Source organism: Heterodontus francisci, chromosome 16 (genome assembly GCF_036365525.1).
Source record: "Heterodontus francisci isolate sHetFra1 chromosome 16, sHetFra1.hap1, whole genome shotgun sequence".
NCBI lineage: Eukaryota > Metazoa > Chordata > Chondrichthyes > Heterodontiformes > Heterodontidae > Heterodontus > Heterodontus francisci.
Genome location: NC_090386.1, coordinates 70,629,471 through 70,650,015, shown reverse-complemented (window position 1 = coordinate 70,650,015; position 20,545 = coordinate 70,629,471). Strand labels below are relative to the sequence as shown.

Sequence of the window (20,545 nt, the reverse complement as noted above, 5' to 3'; positions counted from 1 at the left end):
TACAAAACTCATGAGAGTTGTCTACAGATTTTCTTGACAGTAGTGATATAGGTGTAAATGTATAAATACGGAGATCTGAGAAGTATGCAGTAGAAACACAGTCTGTTTATAATGGAAGGTTTTAGTTTTCACAGACTGGGAGAAGCAGGACAGCTGAAGTAGAAAAGGCAACAAGTTTCGAGAATGTATTGAGGAGAGTTTTCTGGAACTATATATTTTAGAAGGGATAAGGTCATACTAGATTTAGTAATGTTTAATGAACCAGAATTAGTTGACGATCTAGCAAAAAGGGAACATCTTCAGAATAACCACCATAATATAATTAAATTTGATGTTAGATTCGAGAAGAAGCAAGACGAGTCACAAACCAAGCTTTTAAGTAAGGCAAACTTTGAAGGGGTGAGAAATATGTATTGGACACTAAGGGAATTAAGAGATATGGGAATAGTGCGGGAAGGTGTAAATGAAGTAGACAAATCAATCGATCAATCATTATTGAACGGTGGAGCGGGCTCCAAGGGAAAAATGGCCTACTCTGGCTTCTATTCCTTTTGCTCTTATGTTAACTACAGTAAATGGGGCTGCACTGTAACCCTAAAGACAAACAGGGGGAAGTATTCTAATAAGTTTTTGGTACAATACATCAGTACATATCCTTAAAAGGCAAAAGCTCCACTTGTGCAATGAAGTAATCATGGTTAATTAGTGAGGTAAGAAACAATATCAAACTAAAAGAAAAGGCTTACACTGATGAAAAGGAAAAGTGGAAATCCAGTAGGATGATAAGAAATGCAAAAATAGAATATGAAAAAAACATGCAAGGACTAACAAAGCCAACAGTAAAAAGTTTTATAAATATATATATATCTTCCCAGCAGCACCTTCCAAACCCACAACCTCTACCACCTAGAAGGCCAAGGGCAGCAGACACATGGGAACATCACCACCTGCAAGTTCCCCTCCAAGCCACTCACCATCCTGACTTGGAATTATAATCCCTATTCCTTCACTGGCATTGGGTCAAAATCCTGGAACTCCCTCCCTAACAGCACCGTGGGTATATCTACACCACATGGACTGCAGCGGTTCAAGAAGGTAGCTCACCACCACCAAGGGCAATTAAGGATGGGCAATAAATGCTGGGCCTGCCAGCGACACTTGCATCCCATGAACGAATAAAAAAAAAGCTTGGAGTGTGGTAATAGGGAATGTGGAGCCCATTAAAGACAGCAGATTAAGGAGAGTCCTAAATGGACAGTGAAACATGGCAAGCTTTCTAAATGAATATTTTGTTCAATGAAAGATCATTGATCATTGAAATGTTAACTCATCTCTCTTTCTCTCTCCACAGATGCTGCCTAACCTGCTGAGTATTTCCAGCATTTTCTGTTTTTAAACATACATTTCCAGCATCTGCATTATTTTTGTACTTTGTATCTGTTTTCAGAGTAGAGGAAGATAGTGGTACAAGGGAACCTAAAAATGCTAAGAGGAAAAACCTATTGGTTCAACATAAGTTTTAAAAAATGCAACGGAAGAAACAGAATCTTGAGACAAATCTCCAGGATCTGCATAAATGATAAAGGGATTCATCAGGGTAGGTAGAGAAATTATTTCCTATGATGGGGAAAATCGAGAACAATGGGCCACAATCTTAAAATTAGAGCTGGGTCATTTGGGACCGAAATCACAAAGCACTTTCCCCCAGCCCCCACACAAAAGGAACTCTCTCCCCAAAAAGGCTGTGGATTCTGGATCAATTGAAATTTATGATGGAGATTAACAGTTTTTTTTTTAATTAGTTGTCGTCATCAAAGGAATTGGATCAAAGGTGGGTAAGTGAAGTTCAAGGTCAGCAATGATCCAACAGTATGTGAGAACAGGCTCAAGGCACTGAAAGGTCTACTTCTTTACCCATGCTCGAATGAAAGTTTCTGTCCATTAATTTAACATGTGTTAACCAGATTATAACAGGGATATTAATCCATTTAAAATAGTGGTCAGAGAAATTTCATGTCACATGTTAAATTCTGTCCACTAATATTTCCAACAGTAATTTCTAGAACCAGATACTTTATGAATAAATAAGGACCAAGTTAATCCAATCACAAATCAGGTCTTTTTTGTGCCAATGTCTTTAAGTATTTTACATCTTAGAAACAGTTATTGGTACGAGCGATGAACAGGTTAAACAGGCCAACAGTAACATGATTCTTAAAAAAGCTAACTTCTACACTCAGCCTACTCAAGCTGCGGGCCCCCACTGTAAATAGTGTCAAACTGCTGAGGAACCCCACCCCTCTCACAAGAACCCAAAGAAATAGGAAGAATAGACCATATGGCCCATTGAGTCTGCTCAGCCATTCAATACGATCACGGCTGATCTAAGGCTTCAACTCCACTTTCCCTCCCACCCACTCACAATATCTCCTTATTCCCTGAGACACCAAAAATTGGTCTATCCCAGCCTTAAATGTATTCAATGATGGAGCATCTACAACCCTCTGGGATAGAGAATTCCAAAGATTTACAACCCTTTGAATGAAGTAATTTCTCTTCATCTCAGTCCTAAATGATCAGCCTTATCTGGAGACTGTCCCCTGTGCTTTAGATTCCTCAACCAGCAGAAACAAATCTCTGTCCACCCTATCCAGCCCCTTCAGAATCTTATATGTTTCAATCAGATCGCCTCTCATTCTTCCAAACTCCAGAGAGACTATAGGTCCAATTTGCTCAGGCTCTCACTATAGGACAATCCCCTCTTCCCAGGGACCAATCTAGTGAACCTCCGCTGTACCGCCTTCAATATAAGTATATCCTTTCTAGAATGTGGAGACCAAAACTGCACATAGTATGCTAGATGTTGTCTCACCAAAACCCTGTACAATTGTAGCAAGACTTCTATATTTCTATACTCCAAATTCCTTTTTAATAAAGGCCAACATGTCATTTCCCCCCTAATTGCTTGCTATACTTGCACGCTAACTTTCTGCATTCCTTGTACAAGCACATAAGTCTCTTTGAACTCCACCTATAAGTTTCACACCTTTTAAAAAATATTCTGCTTTTCTGTTCTTATTACCAAAGCGAATGACTTCACACTTCCCTACATTATACTCCATCTGCCATCTTGTTGAATGGTCACTTAACCTGTCCATCTCTTTGCAACCTCTGTGTCCTCCCAACAGCTTACCCGTCTACCTTTGTATCAGCAAACTTAGATGAAGAGACAGAGAGTAATGTTTCTAAGTCATTAATACAGTTTGTAAGTAGCTGAGACCTCAGCACTGATTGTTGCAGCACTCCACTGTTTACTGCCTGCCAACTTGAAAATGCCCCGTTTATGCCCACTTTGCTTCCTGTCTGTTAACCAATCCTCTATTCATGCCAATATATTACCCCCAACTCCGTGAGCCCTTATCTTGCCTATTAACCTTTTGTGTGGCACCTTATTGAATGTCTTTTGAAAATCCAAGTACACTACATTACTGGTTCTCCTTCATCTACCCTACTAGTTTCATCCTTAAAAAACGAATACATTTGTCAAATAGGATTTCCCTTTAGTAAAACCATGTTGATTTGTTCTAATCATACTGTGCCTTTCTAAGTGCGTTATTAAGGTTGCCTTAATAATAGATTCCAGCATTTTCCCAATGATTGAAGTTAGGCTAACTGGGCTGTAGTTCCCCATTTTCTCTCTCCCTCCTTTCTTGAAAAGTGGTGTAACATTTGCCAACTCCCAATCTGATGGGACCATTCACGAATCTAAGGAATTTTGGCAAATAGCTAGCACATCCACTATCACTGCAGCTATCTCTTTTAGAGTTCTAGGATGTAGGCCATCAGGTCCTGGAATTTGTCAGATTTTAGTCCCTTAAGTTTCTCCAATACTTTTTCTCTGCTAATAGCAATTTCCTTAATTTCTTCACTTTGTAGCCCCAAGGTTACAGCCTATCTCTGGTATGAAACTTGTGTTTTCTACTGTGAAGACAGACACAAAGGCTGGAATTTTACATTTGCCAGACAGCAGTCGTCCACCGACCGAAAAGTAGGTGATGATCCCGTCTCCGCCAGGCCTGGGGATCCAGACCAGATTTTACGGTCCCCAAGCCCTGAATTGGCCTCAGGTGGGATCCACCTCATTGAGGCAGGAAGTCCTGCTTAATGGAGCAGCCAGCCAATCAGTAGGCTGGCAGCTCTTAGTCTCAGCAGTACCAGTAGGAGCAGTGGCCACTCCTGGGACTGAAACCCAGCTTCAAGATGAAGAGGAAGGACGACCCCGGAAAAGAGGTAGGTTTCTGTGACCTTTCTGGGGGCAATTGATTGGGCCCCGGCGAGGCGGGGGGTGGGGGGAAGAAAGAGAATCAAGGGAGTCCCTCAGTCGGGCACATGGTGCCCGATTGAGAGGGTCCCCTCCCCCCAGGCCCTCAGAAAGTCGCCTTTAATCAGGCGGCTTTTCTCAGGCCTGGGCCGCTCACCTACCAAGGGTAAAATCCCTGTGGCAGGTGGGCTGTTTCTCGCCACCGCCACCCTGCGTAAAATGGCGGCGGAGGCAGGAGTGAGTTGGTATGGGCCACCCCCACCCCCCCCAAGCCTCCCACTCCATTTTACATGCTCCCGCCACCAGCCTGCTCTTTGGAGGGGGCATAAAACACCGGCTAATTTATTTGTTCAATACCTCTGCTATTTCCTCATTCCCCATGATAATTTCTCCTGTCTCTGCTTCTAAGGGACCAATGTTTACTTTAGCTTCTCTCTTCCTTTTTATATACCTATAACAGCTCTTACTGCTTAGTTTATTCTCATTCTATTTTTTTCTTTAACAACTTTTTGGTGGCCCTTTGCTGGTTTCTAAAACACTCCCAATCCTCAGCCTTGCTACTCTTTTTCCCCTCAAAAACTGACATTCTGCCAGGGGCCCCTTGTCCCAAATTATGAAAGAAAGTGCCAGCTGCTCAAAAAAGAACATTTATTACCATTGTAGAAAATGCTTCATAAGTCAAAACAGCAAAACAAAATGCATTAGAAAATCAATAAATGCAAATACAGGATTGGAAACCTATGTTCACAGCACACAGTATGCCCTGTCAGGCCAGAATCAATAGCTTCAGGGATCCCCTGGGATCTTCTTGTAGTTGCCAGCTTGCAAGCCCATGTTTTATTACATAGCAGGAGCACAACCGATTTAAATATTTTAACATACCTTCTCTGGCTGTATATTCATTGTCTTCAATTATTCTTGCTAAGCCAAAGTCGGCAATCTTGCAAACCAATGCCTGAGACACCAAAATATTGGCAGCTCTTAGATCTCTGTGTATATAGTTCTTTGATTCAATATAAGCCATTCCTTCGGCAATCTTAATAAAATAATTATAGAGTTAGTGATTGTTACCAAACTTGTATTTGATACAGTTGAACAAAAATTCAATAGATAACGAGACATTTATATTATCTTTCAGAAACAAGAATTTATTAAAAAAGGCCAGAAATGACTCTTTACTTCACTGTTTGTCGAGTTCAGACGATTTTATACAAAATTCACCATTAAAAAAATAATGTTATGTAAATGCGTTAATTATTCAGCTGCTAAAACCACAAAAACAGTAAGTTCTAGCTTAGGCATTCTTTTGAAGGCAGAGTTCTTGCTGGGCGGCAGTTCCATGATCATAAACAGGCGACAAACAGATTGCCAAAGGGGCCATTCATCATGAGAATCTAGAGTGTCAGGAGGCTATTCATTATTTACAGCATATTAAAAAAAATGGTCATCTGTAGCTCACATCTTATAATACTGTACTACAATCCTTTCTTTCCTGTCACAAACCCCCCCGCCCTCCCCCCATCACGCTCAGTAAAACAAAAAAAAAAATGTTTCTTCAATGCCTCAGCAAATTTAGACCAGCTTGCTAAGCCATGCACAAGAAGGTTCAAAGTTTACTCCCAAGCTCTGAGCTGATTTACAAGATCTGCTAGGGTAATGGCAGATGACTGTAACTGGCCTCAGCATCTCGATAAGGGAGGAGAAAAATTCTCTTAATTACATGAATGGGCACACCCAGTACTGTTGTGAGGTAATGGTTTGTAAATAATGTATTGTCTGCCTCCTTTGGGCATGGCCTGCTTACACAAACAAGCCCATCTTCAATATACATTAGAGACAAAGAGATAGAGACAACTTGTGTCTGTTGTCCTCTTTTAATCCACCTTGGCTTCTCTTACTGTTCCTATGATTTTTCTCCCCTGTGCCTTTGCTTTCCTTTCTTTCTTTTGGGTTTATGCTAAACTTCTCTGTCCTCTATTCATTCAGATTACTATTTATATTATTCTCTCATTATTTAAATCCAGGCCTTTGTTACCTCCAGACTTGACTATTCCAATGCTCTCCTGGTAGCCTTCCATCTTCCACTCTAAATAAATTTGAGCTCATCCAAAACTTTGCTGCCCGTATTCTAACTTGCACCAAATCCTGTTCACCTATCACCTGTGTTTGCTGACTTACATTGGCTCCTGGTCTGAAAATGCCCCGATTTTAAAATCCTCATTGTGTCTTGCCCCTCCCCATCTCTGTAGCCTCCCCCTGCCCTACAACACTCTGCGATATCTGCCCTCCTCTTGGCATCCCCAAATATTATAATTGCTCCACCATTGGCGGCCATGGTCCTTAGCTCTGGAATTCCTTTCCTAAACCTCTCCACCTCTCTGACTCTCTTTCCTCTTTTAAGACACTCCTTAAAATGTACCTCTTTAACCAAGCTTCTGGTCATCCATCTCAATATTTCCATATGTGGCTTGGTGTCAAATTTTATTTCATAAGCTCTTGTGAAGTGCCTTGAGAAGTTTTATTACATCAAAGGTGCTATATAAAATGCAAGTAGTTGTTGCATTTCTCATTTTCTTCCTCAGTCTTTTAATGTACTTCGCTTTGCCTCAGCCTTTCTTTTTACGCCTTCCCCTTGGTTTGTATGTCTGCTTCTCACCCCTCCTGGGATATCTCCTTTTCCCTCTTTCCATAGCTATGTCAGTGCTATTCTCTCCTTCCCTTCATCAAGTTCAGTATCCCTTGCCTCCCTCCATGGCCTTTACTTCTTGTCCTTTCTCTCCATCACTGCTACATCCATCTTCCAGTCATTGTGGGCTGGATTTTGTACAGGTGGCAGGGCTCCTGGCACTGGGCCGAAAAGGCTGGGGAACCCCACCTCTGCCTTTTCGCATCCCACCACTCCTGGAGGGATCCTACGGTCTTTTAAAATCAAAGAATCATGAGCCGGGATCCTCGTCCCTTTAAAGACATGGATACCGCCTCCATGAGCTGCCAGCCAGAGGCCAGCAGCTCAGCAGTATCCTTAGTGCCACTAGGGGCAGTGGCCGCGGCTGGTAGTGCAGAGGCCTTGGACTCAGGCCCAGCACTAAAATGCTCATTCCTGGAGGGGATCCCCTGTGGGCCCACGAAGGAGGGACCCCTCCCTCCAAAGTCCACAGGGAGGGCACCTCATGTTGCTATCCGTATGCTCATGCATGCATACCATTGATTATAGAAGACACATCAGCAGAGGGTCATAAGACATGGTCTGATGAAATGGAGGCAGTTTGGGGTCCGGTTCACTTGCAGTTAGAACAATGGAAGAGCATGGAATGAAAAAAGTACTTGCATTCTACAAACAGTGTAGAATTTTGCCTATCATGGACTCTGCTCAGCTTAACCTTGCTAGACAAAATCATGTAAAGATTTTCTTCCTTTATCTCAAAAATTAGAAAAATTCCAAGAATATTTTATGTAGTCCATACAATGCACAAAGCTCTTTTTACAAAAGAACCCTCAATTTTTTTAAGTTTCACCATTTTCCTTGTTTGATCAATATTTCTTAAAGGCAAGTATTTACAAGTTGAGTAACCTCAGAGACACAATGCAAGTTTCAGCACACAACCAGGAACTACTACAGGTCAAATATCAATTGAATGTTACAGACCCTCACTGGTTGGTGTTCTCTCTCTCTGTTGATGGTTGATTCTAACCCACTCTTTCCTTGTGAAAGATTAGTGGGTGGAAAATTCTGCAGGATCACTGAACTCTGCTCCCAAATTCCCCAATGTGTTCCCAGTGCAGGAGGCTTCATGCCGAGTGCGAAAATTTGTAAAGTCTACCTGATGGTATGAAAAATGATTTATAAACTAGCAAGCAGCTAGCAAATAGACCAGGGTGGTCAGCTTGCTGCATTAGACAAGGGATTAGTTGCTCATATGTCTATTCAACTTATTTCCAGTTGGTGGAGCTCCACTCAGTCCTACTTTCTTTTAACCAAACAAATCACACACCACAAACATCTGCAAACTAGTCTGTAAATTTACAAGCATGTCAAGAGTATTTAAGAGTCTAAAAATGAACACTTATTTTAACAGTTCATACAGTAACTGCATAGCCTGTAATGGTGAAATGAGCCACAGGGGATTTCCTGGTTTCACAAGGCATTCAATTTAAAAGTTGTCATATGTTGAGAACACAAAGCCACTCAACTATTAGTTTTTGAAATTTTTTTGACTACATGGCAAAGTTGCGAGGTGGACGAGCGACAATGGGTTATCACTAACACAAAACCTGCTGCGGCTGCTTTTGGACAGTTTCCTCTTCTAGTGCTGATGCATGTTTCTTTCCACTTGTACAGTAGCATCCATTTGCTGTTGCTAACTCTGGTATAAAAAATAAATTCTGCGAGCCAGTGGAGGAGTAAGTAAGTAAGTAAGTAAGTAAGTAAGTAAGTAAGTAAATGAAAAGCTCCAGCTTCCCTGCATAGCATTTTAACATGCACTGGATTTCTGGCCCACAGAGGACATTATTCATATCTAGTGGAGAAGGTGTTTTTTCAGTCCCTTCTCACCTTTTTTTCCCCCTCCCTTCCTTAAAGCAGTGTCTCATGAGTACTATACAACTGTTGGAAGGAGGTTAATCATAGCCAAGCCTGACCTTATTCTCTCCCAAGATCTCCAAACATGCACATTCCACAATGGAGTTCTGAAGAGTGATCAGAGTAGGAAACTCTGGTCGATTTCCCCACTCTCATTCCTCCTGCGATGCCAATGATTAAGCTACCCTGCTAAGAATAGCTAACTTACAAAAATCTCTTACTGTTTCTACAATAATTCACACTGCTTACACTGTACCCAATTTGTCCTTCTGCAATTCAACATCCTCTTACAGATATAACTAAGCACATCTGTGCTTCCTTTTAGAGAACTTTTAAAAATAGCACATCTTTAAAAATAACAGCAAAAAATGATTTACTGTTGACTCAACTCCTAAACTTTACCGGAATGTGCTTGTCATTATCAGGTGAGTGGGAACACGATGAGAAAGGAGGTGACTGTTAAATTCCAATACCAATAGCTCCGCTGCCTATAAAGGTGTGCACAATCTTTCAAAAACAATAAACAGAAAAAAAACCCTTCCATTATCTGGCACCTTCTGAAAGTCACTGGGGATAGGAAAATATTTGTAAAATTGAAAATACATTCGTTTCGAAAGCAATCAACTAGAGCAATTCTACACTAAAAGTGTCAAAGGGACGTATACACAGTTTACTTCATTCTTTAATATCTTCTATCCTTTTTAGGAGCACTTTCCTCTATTTTTGTCTCAGCTCAGCTACTTTAGAACACTTTTGAACTATTTCACATTTGCTTGACAGCACACCTGGGTGGCCTGGCCCTAAATATTTGGCTCTTGCCTCTCTGTGCTTTGCCACTGCACTTAGTTTCTGGAATAAAGATTTCACAGATACCAGGCAACCTATGGTCCTCCAATTTTACGTGGGGCTTGGGAAGGAGCATCAAGAGGCTATTTAACTCCTGGACCACCATAGCACAATCCAATCGTATTCCCAAAAATGATAATCAGAAGTGGTCAAGAGATGAAGGGATAAGTGGTTGCATCTACGGTGATCACAACAGAAGGTACCAGGGTAAAGTAGCTAGAAGTGGGAATGATGAAAATAAAATACAGCATTGTGGCTGAAATTATCCCTAGCATACAAGCTTGATTTGTCCATAATGATGCGGAGGACTTGCCAGCAAACTGCTCAGGAGTCAGCTACTGAAATTCATCATGACCTTAAAATGGGTATTGCACAGTACTACTTCACACCAGCTGTGTACAAAAATTGATCCAACCCAAAAACTGTGTTCCCCACATAAGTCTGCTTTAGACATGAAATGTATTAAAATATAAAATATGCCCAATTAAGCCATCCATGTACCCTCCTGTAAATGCCATGTTGAGAATATACACCCGGCTCATCAGAGTGATAACCAGCATACGATTTATCCTAGAAGACTTAGAAGATTAAAAAAAAATATTTATACCTAGACTATTGGTTATCAAATGTTTGCTACACCTCATTGTTTTAACTTGTAATCTTTGTTTGTAATGTTTGGTTTCTTGAAATAAAATGAGAAATACATGGGTAATATCTGAACTGAAGCATCATCAGGTTTAGCAGAGGTATCACTAGACATCCAAAGGCAACAATAACTGTCAGCATGCATCCTTACCTTAGCTACAGTAGATTTTAATGGTGAAACATATCGGAGATTGGATTGATAAAGAATTAAATCTGCCATATGGAGTGATAAAAATTAATATATTCCAATTGCAATAAAATTCAAGAACTGCCACATGGTGGTGCTTTTCTGACAGAATAACTGCATGTTGTTCAGTAACTTTGCTGCATCTCATGAGACTATTTTGAAATTAAAAATGCAGGCATTGGGTTACTATACTTAAATAATCAAATTAAAGCTCCCCAAAGGCGTTCAACACTTTTAAAAGCACCAAACTTGAAGCCACTTTACCATTATTTCCCCAACTTCTCTCCTACTCTTTTCAAGCTATGTGCTGCTCACATGCACCTCAGTCCATGGCTCTCCACATATATTGGCTAGGATTCAAATCAGGCTCAGGGTACAGGTGGGGTGGGGGACAGTGGGGAAGAGTGGGGTGGGGAAAGAAAAAAAAGGGAAACATGTCTTTTTTTTGGTTGAGCTCAGAACCAGAGCCAATGATTTCCAGAATGCAATTTTCAGTTTGAGACCCTATTATCATAATTATACCAACTTAAATAACCTTCTTCGTGAATGTGACCGTCATAAATTGTTACTTCTCATTCTTCTTGCCTGGTTTGTAGCGTTCGACACAGTTAACCACAGCATTAACCACTCCAATACCTCTCTTCAGTGTTCCAGCTGGGTGGAACCAGGTGGAACTGGCTTGGTTCCATTCTTATCTATCGAACTGGAGCCAGAAAATCACTTACCATGGCTTCTCTTGCCACTCTGTTACCTTTGGAGTCCCTCAAGGAGTCCCTCACTGTCCGATTTATCACAATGCTTGTTTGGTATCCAGTGCTGGATGATTAGAAATTTTCACCAACTAAACATTGGGAAGACTGTAGCCTTGAGGGAAATTTTAATTAAAAATGGTGGGTTTGCATTTAAAGTCAGATTCCCGACCCAAACCCACTTCCAGCTTTACTGAGGCAGGAAGGTGGGCAGGTGACCAACCCGCTTCAATCGGCAGGTTGCCATGTTAAATATTATAATGAGGCTGCAAGGCTCATTGTTATTCAGCTTTTCAACTTTAACAATAGATGGCCAGTTTTCCGGAGTCTTGGGAAACCCGGCAGCTACATACTGGCAAGAGCTCAGTGGATCCACCTACTTCCTGGATCCAGCATACCTGGCTAAGAAACCCTGTGATTGGGCACCCGAACTCCCCCTCCCCACCTGCTGGCACTGAACCCACACCCCAACCTGAGCCCTCCGATTCACTCCCCACCCCGTGCCCTTCACTTTCCCTACCCTGCCCACCATCCATCTGATCGACAGACTTGACTTCCAGTGGGATGGGGAGCCAAATCAGGTGGGTTTCCTGTGTGGAACTGATCAGTGAGATAACACACACACACACCGAGGAAAATCTATAATGTGCGGGGGAATTCAGACACCACCTACTCCCAGCGGGTCAAGCAAGTAAAAATTCAGGCCATTATCTCTGGCTTCCACCTCAAACGCTGTTCCCTGTCCACCATTTCCATCACTGGTAACCGTCTTATGGTGAACAAAACCATTCACATTCTCAGTGTTATGTTTGACCCAGAGTTGAATTTTCAATCAATCACATATTCGCACCAAGACTGCCTACTTTCACCTCTGTAGCATCACTTGACTCCAATCTTCTCAGTTCATCTGCTGAAATCCTCATCCATGCCTTTGTTACCTTTAGACTCAACTATTCCAATGCTGTCCTGGCCGACCTCCTATTTTCCTATGTAAACTTGTGCTCATCCACCACCCCCATGTTTGCTGACCTGCATCGACTCCCTGGCTGACAATGCCTCAAGTTTAAAGTTGTCAATCTTGTTTTCCAATCCCTCCATGGCCTTGCCCACCCCCAACTCTTGAATCTCCTCCAGCCCTACAAGCCTTCAAGATCTCTGTGCTCCTCCAATTCCAACCTCCTGCACATCCCTGAATTTAATTGCTCCACCATTGGTGGTTGTGCTTTCAGCTGCCCTGACTCCAAGCTTTGGAATTTCCTCCCTAAACCTCACCACCTCTCCTCTATTAAGGCACTCCTACAAATCTGCCTCTTTGATCCAACTTTTGATTATCTTTCCTGATTTCCCCTTCAATGTTGGTCAGAAAAATGTCAATTCTTTTATTGATAGCACTGTTAAGTGTTTTGGGTTATTTTATTACATTAAATGCAAGTTGTTGTTACACCGGCTGTACTTCATTCTTGAGTGGGCCCATTTTTTTTCTTCTACCCAAAATAGGGCCCACTGTGAATTAGATACACTAGACTGCATACTGATTCTGCAAAACACTCACACCCAATAATGCTCAGATCTCCAGCTGAGCTTGTTTTTTTTTTAAAAAAGGAAAATTGTTGCTAAAAAGTCATTTTGATATATTGCTCACTAATTTAGTGCTGGTTAAATGAAGAAATTGCATCGCAAATATTTTCTGATGAAAACGAAACATTGCAAGCCAGCAACACATGGCAAAGTCACATTGTTGTGGGGATTTTATTTTGCAGTGTTGCCAGGTTATTCACTGTGTTGTATATACTACACAACTTGCTTGACTGAAATCAAACTGTTCTGACTGCTATAAATACAGCAGTCAACCCGAGCAGGTTAATCAGGCTAACAATCAAAAGCAATGAATAGCACAGAGGAACAGTTCACAAAATGTACAAACAAATGTTACCTGAAGGATGTCATCAGTATTAACTAACATAAATGGACTGAGCAATCCAGCAGAGAATTGGTTTGGGCAGAGAAATATTTAATAAATTCAACTTTCTTCAGGAAACCTCAGAGAACATCAGAAAACCGAAGACAAATTTCCTTTTCTGCTAATTTCTTCTATGGGGTGACAGGACTGCTTTGGTTATCTTCAATTTAAGCGTTTCATCAAGTATGCAGTAAACTATGTCTGTGGATCAAAAATAGCCCAAGTAGCCCTCAGAGCTCTCTGCACTTATTAATTCTTACCACACAAGAAACTTATTTTCTTGTAAAGCCACTTAGTTTCAGAATCTCTTGCATCTGACTGCATTTAGTATTTAAAAATGGACCTTGTGTTTGGCCGAACCTGAAAATACATACATGTCTGTTCTGCTAGCTCACCCAGTTTAAACCAGATGTAGTTTAATGAGCTGGAAACAAGAGAAAGTATAACAAAGGGCTGAAACCATCTGTCTGACTAGTCCAACTGAGAGCAAAATATGGGGATTTATGGTTGTGACCTTATAATCATAGCATATTAGTACATCGATGACCACAAGCTGCATTCTGCTACCGTGGTGCCCTATTCAACCCAGAGTTGACCTTCAAACTCCACATCCAACCCATCAGAGACCGCTGACTTCCATTTAAGCTCCCTACCTCACCCCACTGCCAATGAGACCCTTATTCACGTTTTGTCACTGATTTCTCAAATGCTCACAACCGTCTTCAATCTTCCACTCTTCATAAACTCCAACTTGTTCAAAACCATCTTGCAATAAGTTCCAATTGCTCATCGCTCTTGTCTTTACTGACCTGCATTGTCTCCCTCAGTTCAAATGGTTTGAATTGAAATCTTAGTCCTTCTTTTCAAATGGTCCCCTCTCACTTCATCCGAGTTCTTCCTGCTTTACATTCTCTTCCGCATTCATTAGTCTTCAGACTCTTGTCTTTTCTGTATGCCTCACCCACACCATTTCCCCTTTACAGGCTGGAATTTTACATTTCAACCCCACCCCCTCCCTGGGAGCTGGCTGGAGGGTGCCTTGCCTGTCATCTACCTGCCTCAGCTGGTATTTTACCAGCAGCAGGGGAGGTGGTGGGTGGCTTGCCTGCCCTTGGGTCAATGGAGGCAATTAAGTGACTAATTAATGGCCACCTAAGGGCCTTTTTCCACCACCGCTGCTATTTTGCCAGCAGTGGACAGGCACTTCGCTAGATGGGAGCCCGCCCAGTAAAATCTGGCTGCTTACTTGTGGCCTCGGTAGGGGCTGGAGGGGTACCTCCTAATTGGGCCCTGGAGGGCACCCCCAGTGGCGTGCCACCCCTTCTGGAACCTGCCTGATTGGCCCCAGCCATCCCTGAGCCCACTTACCTGCACTCTGGGCCTCTTCGATGACTACAGCTCCAGGGATGGCATCAATCACAGCAGTGGCCACTGCTTCAGATGGCACTGCTGGGACTGGAACTTCTGGCTCTCTGATTGGCCAGCAGCTCTTGGAGGTGGGACATCCTACCCTAGAGGGCGGAAGCCATGACTGCAGGCAATTAGGACCATAAAATATAGTCGCGGCGTCCAGAGTCAGTGGAGGTGAACTTGCATCCGACTTTCCAGCCGGTGGACAGGGTCACCAGCTAGGCGGTAAATCCCTGCCAAAGTATTCAGCCCTACCCTCTGAAATTTCCTCCCTAAACTCTTTTGCCTTTCCATTTCACTCTCCAAAAGCTTCCTTGAAGTCATATTTTCAACCAAGTTTTCAGTCACATCCTAAAATCTCCCATCATGGCTAGTTTTGGTCATTCCTTTATGCTTCTCGCTTTTCTCCCCCTCCACAAAGTACCTCAGGATGTTTTCTATGTTAACAGCATTGTTGTTACTACCAGGCCATTTTTAAACTTTGTTTTGCTATCATTTCATAATTTTTGTTCCAATTCAAATTTTCACTGCAAGATTATTTCTTCCATCTGGTTTATTGCGGATATCTTTTCACAACCACTATGGTAAGCAGTGTGGGGAAGGGGGAGGTGTCACTGTAACCTCGAGGGTGGGGAAAAAGAGGCAGGCGAAAGAGAATCAGGAAAATAAAAAAGGATTACAAGATTTTCAGCTCATGTGGAACTCTGATGCACTTTCAACAGGGTGGGAGTTCTAGCTATTGATTTCTCTGCAGTAATCTTAGCCTTTAGCCATTGTTTGTTAAGCAGGGAAGTATAATTCAATTTTAAAAGTGTCAACTAAAGTACTTTTGAACTGAGGTTGACCCTACAGCAACAGTCACTTTCAGGATGAAGTAATCACCCGAATAAATGATCGAATTTAAGATATGCCATGGCATATTGTCTCTTAAGTTTTAAGGAAAATAATAGGTGCCACGAAGAGAGTTAGGGATAGAAATGTGTTTGACCGGTTTTCCGGGTGCAGGGATTGTGATTCACAACTTGCTTGTATCCATTCAAGTCAAGGTGGACACACTGCAATATTGGTGTACCCACCCCGCTTTCCTGATTATGGCGCTGGGGTGAAAGGCTGCCACACTATTCTGTACTATTCTTCTGATCTCCATGCCACCTTCAGGCTCTCCACACAGCAGGAAGGACTGGCAATGCCAATTGTCCTTCCAGGCAGTCTGCTCCTTTAAAGGCTCACTGCCTACTAAAGGGAGGTTGTACACATACAATGATAGCAGACAGAAAATCATTTAGTACCACGTCAAGTGTGGCTCAAAAGGCATGGGAGTGGGCTCCCCGGTTCAGTAATGCTGCTCTGGAGGCTCCAGTCTCCACCGTGGAGTCCAGGAAAGAAGCAATGTTTCCCTGGGTTGAAAGGAAACCCTGAAGGCTCAACCAGAGGAGGGAATGGGGAGCAACGAAGGTTAATGCCTAGAGTGTGGCCCTATGGACATGGCAGCAATGCTGTAAGAAATACAATGACCTTACATGAGTGATCAAAATGAGCACATGCATTCTCACACTGCCTCTCGTCCCCACGACAACAGCAACCTCTCACTCAGCTCTATGCACTCCACCCAGCATTCACCCAGCTGTACTTCCTAGCACTCAGGACTCACTCCTAACATTCATATACTGCACCTCACCCACACAAATCCATCAATGCTGCCTGCATCACACCCATATCCCCTGTGCCTCTGCAAAACCCCAGCTCACTAGCTATGGTAGCTCTATAGCATCATCCAAGCAGTGGCACATGCACAATGACACTCTGCCTCTCTCTTGTAGGGAAAGGTTGCCCGTAATAGAAGACAGAGGTAGATGAATGGAGTGGGGGGTGGGGGGGCACTCCAAGACTCCATCCTTTGAGCCCTTTAGAGGAGATGTTAAAATGCACCATGGGCCCGGAGGCAACGCAGCCTGTGGCATCTGGCACAGCAGAGGCTGTCCAGGATGATGGTAACTGGTAACCGGCAACCTTATGCCCCCTTTTCAACTCCCTCCTCATCCTGGGATGTAGCATTGAGTGGAATCTGAAGATGGTGTGACCACAAAACTCCTGCTTTCCTCCACAACCCCTTTCTCTCACCCCAACCTTCCTCTTCTGCTTGGATGCTTTCAGAAGAACTGCCACCCGGACACCCTCAGCTTAGGCAGGAGGAGGATGAAGAACTACCCCACAAAAATGATTAGAAGGCATCGTAACTTTATCTTACAATCTTAGCCACCAGCTCAAGATACTGGCACTCCTCAAACTGTAGAAGCTAGAATAGAATCTGGATGGTGAGTCACCGGGCACAAGTGGGTACAGCCAGGCCAAGGGGAAAGGGTGTGCCAGCTCCCTGGAAGGCAAAGTTGCAGAAGGATTCTTCTGCAGGGTACTCAGGAGAAAGCTTCAATAGGATGGCATACAGGAGAATGTTGATACACTTGCACACCAAGGTGCTTGGGGCACTGGCAGGCCTGTCAGACAACCTCCCGTCACTGTCTAGGAGCATGGCAGAGACCATCGTACAAAGTGTGGAATCCATCCTTTCCCCCGTAGAAGTGATGGCCAACTTCATGAGAACGCTGGCAGACCAACTCAGTATGTCTCAGCTGCCACTGCAACACATGGAATCCTCTCAGGATGACAGCATTTGTGCTCCCACCACAGCTACTCCACCACGGGCTTGTATTTTAACTTTCAGTACTGTACAATTACACCAAACATGTGGATTGTCATGACAGAGGGCAAGAGAAATATATTAATAGCGGCAGTTTGTACAGATGTTTCGGATTTGTAAAGGCCCAAGACAGTAAACTTAGAATTGTAACATCTTTGAGTCTGCAACTTCTCCATGATCTAATGCAACTGTAAATACTGTTAAGTGTATGCTCAATATATCTGCAAGTAGTGTATGCTGAATAAAGCTCAATAAACTAACACTGACCTCAATGCGCAAAAACCCTATTGATTTGAGCAATAGACAGAACATTTAATCATAATTAAATATTTGCTAACAGGAGCACAGGTTGAAACATTGGGCATTGCCTGCTTCACAACTCTGCTGATTTTTGGCTTATTATTTCATATATATATTTTTTAAAAATCACTCATGGAGTCTTTGGTATCATGTTCAAAAGTACCTTTGCATAGTAACTTTCTGCGCTTTTGTAATGTCAAGCTTGTACATCTGCAGTAGGCAAAGTTAAGGTCTAGCAGCAGATGCAGATAAGAGAATTGTTGAGAGTCACAGTTGGTTGAATTATTGGTATCAGTACCACACAGGCAAGTTTTTAGGGTCTCAGTTCAAGCAATACTTCAACTCTTTTAACAAGCTCAAATCAGAAAGGATCCGAGAGCAAATATGCACAATATAACTAACACTGAATTGTATAGATGATTGCTGCTTTTTCAACAGATAAAATAGCCCACAACACTAAGGAATATGCCAACTTCCTCATTTAAAAAAAACACGTATACATTTTCAAATGTTTATGTTGAACTTGAATTTCCTTCTGTAGAGTTTGGTAAAACAACTGTGACCACTTACTTGAGCTGAAAAATCGATCAGCTTGGGTAACTGCAATTTGTTTCCTTCATCACTTTTCAAGAAATCTAATAAACTCCCTGTAAGAGACGAATAAAGATTTAATCACCTGAGCTGACACAATACAAGTGAAAGTACAGAATTTTCTGGGGGGTTTTTTGTATTTACACCATTGTTACCACTACATCCCCATGATCCTCCTGCCTATCCCTCTTGGACATAGACCATGAAACAGGTTATGCTGTCTGCTTCTAAGTCATCAATATCATGCTGACCAAACAGATAGAGAAAATGAGTAGCACCTATCTCTCTTCCGCCTCACCATCAAAAATGGAGTGCTCCAATATGAATTGCTCTATTCCATCACTTAGCAAGTATTCTCCTGTCAGAGAAAAATCTAGTTTGACCTTGAACTTTCACTCAGGTTTTACAATTTTTTTTTAAGGTTTTAAGAATATCTGTAGGAAGAAGGGAGAATTGTGGGGAGGAATCCTTCTCTACATAATTGAGCTTTGCTTTTTGGTTTATTGACCAAGAACGACCCCCTGGTCTCTGCTGAGATGTCTTCGGACGGTGGGGGTGGGGGCGGAGGGCAGCTGGAGCAGGAGGAAGAGGTAGCGAGTATATTGCCTGATCAAAAAAAAAAAAACTTAACTTGTCCACTATCTTTTTTCAATGTATGGCAGTTCTCCGAAAACACAGAGTATGCCCCTTAGCATCCAAGATATCAGAATAAAAAACAAATTGATTGGAAGGTGGGCAGGTTGGGTAGGCAGCCAGCTTCAGAATCCAAAACTTGAACATTATATCAAGTGCAGCTGCCATAACAGGAATTCATTTAAGCATCCCTCAAAGTCAAATAGTCATCAGTGGAGGAGTAATTGGTCTTTTGCACATCAACCAATTGAGAGTTGGAGGTGCACAGTTATTGAAGGGTGATAGGACTGGAGGTGGTTAAAGAGATAGGGAGCAGCAGGACGCTGGAGGGATTTGAAAACAGGGATGACAATTTAATATTGAGGCATTGCCAGGCTGGGAGCTGCTGTAGGTGGACGTGCAAAGAGGAGCTCGGGGAACGGGACATTAAGTATGTACGTAAGTAAAAAAAAAGGGAAGTTTGCAGTTGCTGATTTACTACTGAGCATTACTACATTCTGTTCTTAGAGTTTTGTCCAGAAGATATTTAATGCAATTATCTGTTTTTTTAAAAAAAAATTCATTCATGGGATGTGGGCTTCGCTGGCCAGGCCAGCATTTATTGCCCATCCCAATTGCCCTTGAGAAGGTGGTGGTGAGCTGCCTTCTTGAACTGCTGTGGTCCATGTGGGGTAGCTACACCCACAGTGCTGTTAGGAAGGGAGTTTCAAAAAGGATTTTGACCCAGTGACAGTGAAGGAATGGCGATATAGTTCCAAGTCAGGATGGTGTGTGACTTGGAGGGGACCTTGCAGGTGGTGGTGTTCCCATGCATTTGCTGCCCTTGTTCTTCTAGTTGGTAGAGGTCGCGGGTTTGGAAGGTGCTATCTAAGGAGCCTTGGTGCGTTGCTGCACTGCATCTTAGAGATGGTACACACTGCTGCGACTGTGCATCGGTGGTGGAGGGGGTGCCAATCAAGCGGGCTGCTTTGTCCTAGATGGCGACAAGCTTCTGGAGTGTTGTTGGAGCTGCACCCATCCAGGCTAGTGGAGAGTATTCCATCACACTCCTGACTTGTGACTTGTAGATGGTGGATTGGCTTTGGGAGTCAAGAGGTGAGTTATTCGCTGCAGGATATCTAGCCTTTAACCTGCTCTTGCAGCCATGGTATTTGTATGGCTACTCCAGTTCAGTTTCTGGTCAGTGGTAGCCCCTAGGATGTGGATTGTGGGGGATTCAGCGATGGTAATGCCATTGAATGTCAAGGGGAGATGGTTAGATTCTCTCTTGTTGGAGATGGTCATTGCCTGGCACTTGCGTGGCACGAATTTTACTTGCTACTTTTCAGCCCAAGCCTGGATACTTTCCAAGTCTTGGTGCATTTCTACATGGATTGCTTCAGTATTTGAGGAGTCGAGAATGGTGCTTAACATTGTGCAATCATCAGTGAACATCCCCATTTCTGACCTTCTGATTGAAGGAAGGTCATTGATGAAGCAGCTGAAGATGGTTGGGCCTAGGACAATACCCTGAGGAACTCCTGCAGTGATGTCCTGGAGCTCAGATGATTGACCTCCAACAACCACAACCATCGTCCTTTGCGCTAGGTATGACGCCAACCAGCAGAGAGTTGTCCCCCCGATTCC

General features: G+C 42.8%; 1 protein-coding gene across 4 annotated transcripts in view; it reads right to left on the bottom strand.

Moving 5' to 3' along the window:
- The window catches only part of hck (HCK proto-oncogene, Src family tyrosine kinase), a 107,081-nt gene that overhangs the window by 4,260 nt on the left and 82,276 nt on the right, over nt 1-20,545 (bottom strand). For all 4 annotated transcript variants that reach the window (XM_068048350.1, XM_068048348.1, XM_068048349.1 and 1 more), the window contains exons 10-11: nt 18,266-18,342; nt 5,204-5,357 (exon numbers count right to left, since the gene is read on the bottom strand). In XM_068048350.1, the coding sequence (XP_067904451.1) occupies nt 5,204-5,357; nt 18,266-18,342 (231 nt within the window). The remainder of the gene's footprint in view (nt 1-5,203; nt 5,358-18,265; nt 18,343-20,545) is intronic.